Source organism: Haplochromis burtoni, unplaced genomic scaffold, assembly GCF_018398535.1.
Source record: "Haplochromis burtoni strain Fernald_Lab_line unplaced genomic scaffold, NCSU_Asbu1 Contig_256, whole genome shotgun sequence".
NCBI lineage: Eukaryota > Metazoa > Chordata > Actinopteri > Cichliformes > Cichlidae > Haplochromis > Haplochromis burtoni.
This window is the reverse complement of record NW_024582617.1, coordinates 702,392-709,376: the sequence shown is the minus strand read 5'-3', so window position 1 is coordinate 709,376 and position 6,985 is coordinate 702,392. Positions and strand designations below refer to the sequence as shown.

At 42.7% G+C, this 6,985-nt stretch overlaps 1 protein-coding gene across 1 annotated transcript; it reads left to right on the top strand.

Moving 5' to 3' along the window:
* The first annotated feature begins 504 nt into the window (after positions 1–504).
* ptgs2b (prostaglandin-endoperoxide synthase 2b) lies at positions 505–4,368 on the top strand. Its single transcript, XM_005938508.3, has 10 exons — positions 505–663; positions 863–979; positions 1,072–1,215; positions 1,354–1,497; positions 1,769–1,950; positions 2,037–2,120; positions 2,215–2,461; positions 2,805–3,091; positions 3,194–3,341; positions 3,924–4,368. The coding sequence occupies exons 1-10, from the start codon at positions 567–569 to the stop codon at positions 4,334–4,336; spliced, it is 1,863 nt and encodes a 620-aa protein (XP_005938570.1). The 5' UTR covers positions 505–566; the 3' UTR covers positions 4,337–4,368.
* The last annotated feature ends 2,617 nt before the right edge of the window (positions 4,369–6,985 follow it).

The window sequence follows — 6,985 nt, the reverse complement described above, 5'->3', positions numbered from 1 at the left end:
ATAAATATTCTGTGGATAAGAAAGCTTGTTTCTCCCAAAAATGATTTCTGGCAGAAAGAAAGAAGGAAAAAGATTGTCTACTTGTTACTTGTTGTCCTATAATCTGTGAAACTTAACTCATGAAAGATATAAAGTTATTTTGACAAAAAGAATGTTTTCTGCAATCACTTTTTAGCAAAGTGGTTTTTATATGTCCGTGTTTGATCCGGCTAAACAGTCTCATTGACATTAAAAATGTTTTTTAAAGAGTGATGTGGCCAAGGGTGCATCAGAAATTACAACGCGTGTAACATATTGGTTTTATAAAGATATTTTAAGTGGCCAAAAAGGACTGAAACGATCATAATGTAGGTAGAGTTACCCAGAGTCATAAAGACACTCGCAAAGCAGGTGATTCATAAACTCTGCTCACTAAAATCCCTCTTTGTCACAGGGTGGATGGGAGTAGTGAGGGTGATAGGAGGGGAAGGAGGAAGCACCGCCCCCAGCTTTTATTTAAAGCTGAATCGCGCTGTGGACGTTCTTAATTTTAGCGTCGTCGTCGTGCGCGAGAGGGAGTTGCAGACATGAAACAAACGTGGATCTCACAAAGTCTCCGGAACATGAGCAAACTCACCTTGCCGCTTTTCCTGTTGGCCCTGTGCTTTCTCGCCGGTGAAACTGGTAAGCTGCGGAAACTGGAGATTATTTCTTACAGTTTTTCCATTTTATTTTATTGCTACAGCCCAAATCACAGCAGCAGTTTAGAAGTCGTGATTTCTTTCTATTATTATTATGATGATGATGCCTAATAAGATGTCTTCTTGAGAACTGATTATTTTTTATTAAACAGACAGTAAGTGTCCAACCGTATCTGTTACAGTTAACCCATGTTGCTCAGAGCCATGCCAGAACAGGGGCGTCTGCACACCACTGGCCTCAGAAAAATACGAGTGTGACTGCACACGCACGGGGTACTATGGGCAAAACTGCACAACACGTAAGTGTGAACATCGCGCTTGGAGTGAAACAAGGTGCATCTCTGGTGGTGACTTGATGGCTTGATTCACGTGCTCTCTTGGTCTCTTACAGCTGAGTTCTTCACCTGGATCAAAGTGTCTCTGAAGCCAACACCCAACACAGTCCACTACATCCTGACCCACTTCAAGGGTTTCTGGAACATCGTCAACAGCATCTCATTCCTCAGGGATGCCATCATGAGATATGTGCTGACATGTAAGTCTCTCTCTGCTCGAAGGCAAAAATGAAAAAGTGGATTGGAAAGTTTTTCACAGTACATTAAACAGTTTGCGCAGGAACTTGTTGTAGTGTTTATACTACATGAAGGACTAATATGGGTTTTCCTTTCTCTAGCCCGATCCCACATGATTGACAGTCCTCCAACTTATAATGCTGATTACGGCTATAAGAGCTGGGAAGCCTACTCCAACCTTTCCTACTATACGCGCTCCCTCCCCCCTGTGCCGCAGGATTGCCCAACGCCTATGGGAGTAGTAGGTGAGTACACTTTCTACCTTTGGAGAACCAGTTTTCTTAGATTCTTAAGATACAAAACCGTCTTTGTCGAATTACATCATAGGAAGCGCGCACATTGGAATTAGCTTTCCTCTTAGATCAATTATAAAGTGTCTGAGGCAACATGGAAAAACCTCCCCCTACAAGCCCAAACCAAAGAGATCAAGTTATCAGAAATATGAAACCGACCCAAAGAGCTGTGATTTTCCTATCATACTGTTATGTGCTCATTGAAGTCTTCTTATTCTTCCAGGCAAAAAGGAGCTACCTGATGTTAAAGTGCTGGCTGAGAAGCTCTTAATGAGGAGACAGTTTATACCAGACCCGCAGGGCACCAGTTTGATGTTTGCCTTCTTCGCACAGCACTTCACCCACCAGTTCTTCAAATCTGACATGAAGAGAGGGCCTGCTTTCACTGTTGCTAAGGGTCATGGGGTAAGTGGAGCTGAAGATCCCGGTTTTTGAAAAGCAAACTCATTTTAATGTGACCCAGTTTTAATTGGCGTGTCTTGTGCTGTCAGGTGGACCTCAACCACATCTACGGTGACAACCTGGAAAAGCAGCACAAGCTGAGACTCTTCAAGGATGGCAAGCTGAAATATCAGGTATGGGGGGGAAGGTAGCTGTACTCGAGGCAGCCAAAGAGACCAGCTCATGTGCGTTTGTCACAGCAGTTTCCTCTTTTGCGTAACTCCGCAGATGCTCGATGGAGAGATGTACCCCCCTACAGTTAAGGAAGTGGGTGTCACGATGCATTACCCCCCTCACGTCCCAGATTCTCACCGCTTCGCTGTCGGCCACGAGGCATTTGGCCTGGTCCCTGGTCTGATGATGTACGCCACCATCTGGCTCCGCGAACACAACCGTGTGTGCGATGTGCTGAAAGAGGTCCACCCATACTGGGATGACGAAAGACTCTTCCAGACCGCACGGCTCATCCTAATCGGTAAGACAAAAGAAGTCCAGATACCAGCTGTAACGTAGTTGGGATTTTTTATTAAAAAGCTAATAATCATATTGTTAGCAGGACTTCTTATTCACCTCCCAATGATGTTGCGCACAGTGGAGCATTTCATTTCAGGAACCTGATTTACTGAAAGACTTGAGAATTTCTTGTAAACATCAGAAAGAGGAAATGTGTTTTACTCTCAGGACTCCACTTTGTGCTTACCCACACTACAGACATGCAAATGAAGCATCAATAAGCACGATTTATTCTAAAGCAGAGAGTGCCTTTTAGCATCTAGAGTGTCTTCATTATATAAACCGTCACATTTCTCATCTGGCAGGTGAGACCATCAAAATCGTGATTGAGGACTACGTGCAGCATCTGAGCGGCTATCACTTCAAACTCAAGTTTGACCCCGAGCTGCTCTTTAACCAGCGCTTCCAGTACCAGAACCGCATTGCATCTGAGTTCAACACCCTTTACCACTGGCACCCTCTGATGCCCGATAGTTTCCACATTGAGGAGACAGATTACAGCTACAAGCAGTTTGTCTTCAACACCTCTGTCGTGACCGAGCACGGCATCAGCAACCTGGTGGAGTCCTTCACCAATCAGATTGCCGGACGGGTACGAACTCTTTAAGCTCCGCAGCAGCAGTTAGACTGAAACATACAAGACCAGTGTTGCTCTAAGGATGCAGAATTGAAATTTCTTTTTTTTGTAATTTAGGTTGCTGGTGGTCGAAATGTCCCCGGACCCATCTTGTATGTGGCCATTAAATCCATAGAGAACAGCAGACAAATGCGTTACCAGTCCCTCAACGCCTACAGGAAACGATTCTCCATGAAGCCCTACATGTCTTTCGAAGACCTGACAGGTGAGACAGATTCAGCACTTCTTGAAAATACCTGTATGCTGAAAATGTGACAAAAACAGGTTCTTGTAATTGCTGTCTCAGGCCCAGCTATTGATAGATTAATATCTTTGCAATGCGCTGATTCTTATTTTCACAAAGTGTGACTGAAAAACCTGCAGGCTGCACAATCCGGTTTATGCAATAGTTTACCTGATATTGAGGACATGCCTCAGAGTCCCTAAGCAGCTGCTGGCAGTTTTGAAAGTTAGGTATTTATTTCCATGACTCTGAGAACCAGATGGCCATTTCATCTTAAGGTAGAGTAAGCAGACTGTCATGACTGCAGGCGAGATATAAACAGACACGGGGAGTCCCTCTACTTTAAAGAGGAAGATTTAAACTTTTCAAGAGCTTTAATGTCGATTAAAAACTAACTTTGACTTGCTGTATAAGTGAAGGCAAAAATGGCGTGCATGCTAGGGGAAAGATAAAAATCAGGAAGTAAAGACATATGAAATCTGTCAAATCGCAGTGACCGAGCCAGTGGGAAGGACGCCAGATTGTGTTACTGACCAAAACCATTTCCTTGTTTGTGTTATTCAGGGGAGAAAGAAATGGCTGCGGTGCTGGAGGAGCTGTACGGGCACGTCGATGCTGTGGAGCTCTACCCGGGCCTGCTGGTGGAGAAGCCCAGACATAACGGCATCTTTGGGGAAACAATGGTGGAGATGGGGGCTCCTTTCTCCCTCAAGGGCCTAATGGGAAATCCCATCTGCTCCCCGGAGTACTGGAAGCCCAGCACCTTCGGAGGCACAGTCGGCTTCGACGTGGTCAACACCGCCTCGCTCCAGAAGCTGGTGTGCAGTAACGTGCGGGGTCCCTGCCCCGTGGCGTCCTTTCATGTGCCCGATGTTAAAGAGACCGGGTCCATGATCATCAACTCAAGCACGTCGCAGTCGCAGGGCAGCGACATCAACCCCACCATTATTTTGAAAGAAAGGACTACTGAGCTCTAATTTTATTTAAGAGTGTTGTTGTTGTTGTTGTTGTTGTTGTTGTTTTTAAAAAAAAACACAAGAAAGTTTTATTTATTTATTTATTGGTATATTTATTTTATATATTTATACTGTAAAATAAAACCAGAACAAGTGGAACAAATTTTTATATTTGTGATTGAAATTAGAGTAAGTAATTTGTATTTATTTTGTACACTGTCTTCTTATACTGATAACCTCAGGCACTGCAACTTAATACTTGAAGGTCAGTTTACAGTTTCATTAAAACAGTAATTTACTGTTAAATGTTTCCCTGGATTACCTGTTTCCTCTCCATTTATGTTCCCATAGTTGTATCCCAGTAATAAACAGTGATGAGAGTTTTAAACGGCAGTGCTCTGGTGCAGACTGATTGTGACTATCTGCAGTTCACATTGTTTTAGTGATTTCATTTTGACCAGTTTTCGTATTAGTCAGAATAATATGAAATGACAAGTGTATGTTGAATCCGCACTGTTTTTTTTTTGTTTTGTTTTGTTTGTTTAGTTTTTTTTGTTTTTTGTTTTTATTTTTTTATTTGTATTTTCAAGGAACAAACAAATATTCTGATTGTACATGCTTAAAATAGTGTGTGCCTACGGTCTTCAGAGTATTAAACTGAATAAATGATGAAAGTCATACTTCAGAAATCAACTGTCCGTGTTGCTGTTTTCATGACGTCACTTTGTGTTCTTGTATAAACTCTGAACTGGCTGTGACAGCAGGATAAGACACTGTTATCTGAACATAGAGCGCACACATATCAGTTCACATGCTCCGACTGAAATGCAAATGGCTGTAACTCTGAGAAGTTGTTTCTTTCTACACACTCAGCGGCCGCTTTTTCTAAGTAGGCTTTGCTAGGGCTGGGTTGGACCTTCCTTCCTTCCTACAAGATGCAAAACTAACAAATGTGTTCAAATGGCTGGAGACCTATTGACATTTAAATGATGTTCTGTTGGTGTTAACGGGGCCAAAGTGTGTCAAGAAAACATCCCCCACATCATTGCGCTGCCACCATTAGTCCGAACTGTTGATAGAGGACAGGTTCTCTGCTGGACTGAGACCGGATGACTGATAAATCACACAAATATATAAACAAAGAACAAAACTCTGAGATAATGAACTCACAAAAACAACCAAGAAGCAGAGACCACAGCGTAATGTAATTACTGAAACTGTCCATTATAATAATCATTACAATGTAAGAAACTGATTTACAGGATACATTCCTGTAAATCAGCTGGACTCAGAGGTAAAAAGATCCCCGTCTGTGAATAAACTAGAAAGGATAAAGTTTAGGTATATAACGTCTCAGTCTAATTAGCAAACCAAATCTCACATCAAGCCTTTTCTATACAATTTCATTTAATTTATACAGCACGAAATCACATAATAGTCTCCTCAAGGTGCTTTATATTGTAAGGTAGACCCTACAATAATATGAGGCCCTATGAGCAAGCACTTTGGCGACAGTGGGAAGGAAAAACTCCCTTTTAACAGGAAGAAACCTCCGGCAGAACCAGGCTCAGGGAGGGGCGGGGCCATCTGCTACCAGTTGGGGTGTTCTTTGAACAAAGAGAGCGAGAGCGTGACCTTGAGTTAAGTATCAACTTCACATTCAAACTTGACAGCAGCGGTCCCATTCTCTCGCTGTGTGTGTAAACACTCTTATCTGCAGGTCTGAAAGCGCAACGTAGCAACAGTTTACATTTCACATACTACTGATGTCATAAAGTCTGAGATTCAATCAAGATTGCCTGCGCGACTGCTATTCTCTCGAGTGCACTTTGTAGCTGAAGAGTTTTCACTTTTGTAGAATAAAACAAGTCTATACTTGTTAAGCTTAAAGAAGTTTGCGTGCCATGAGGGAGCCTGGCAAGATCTCGTGCTTCGTGTGAGATCGCTTTAGAACGTAAACGATCCGTTTTGCTTTAAAAGAATACAGTTTCACCAGTGCATGTAAGGGTGTCTTTGGGTAACACAAATCTTTTCCAGGTGACAGTTTCTATGTGCTGTCTCAGTTTTTGTATTATTTTAAGCTAGAACTCCACAGACTGCATGACTAGTAGTAAAAAGAAAGTGAGGAGATGACTGTATGCTGAGGCATTATGCATATCCCTAAAACTTTCCAATGGTTGTTACACACATGCCAGGAGAAAAAAAGTAGTTTTACTGTATGTGGTGCGTGGACTAGCACTCAGTTCAAAAGTATACAGTAAACCTAGCCACAGTCGTACAGACTGGCAGTATTACAGTGGAACAAAAGGGTTTTTTTAGGTTATCCAGTCCAAAACAAACATAGTGGAAGGAATGTTGACGTGACTGGCAGCATGGAGCGGTGAGTCAGACCGCCAGGCAGCATCCTTTCTAAACACAGACAATGACAAGCTAAACTTTCTCATCCATTCACGTATTTCGCACAAATGACAACGAAATCACATTTGCTCTCTCCCCTCACACCGGGTGATTAAAGTTTTAAAAAACAAAAACTTCTTGTGCATCAGCTGTCACCTTAACTGAATGTCATGAGCAGTTAGTCCTCCATCGCACAGTCTTTGTCCCGCACTTCAAAGCGAGAGGCGTAGGAGTCCCCTGTCAGAGGGGCTTGGAGCATCACTGCATGAAAAT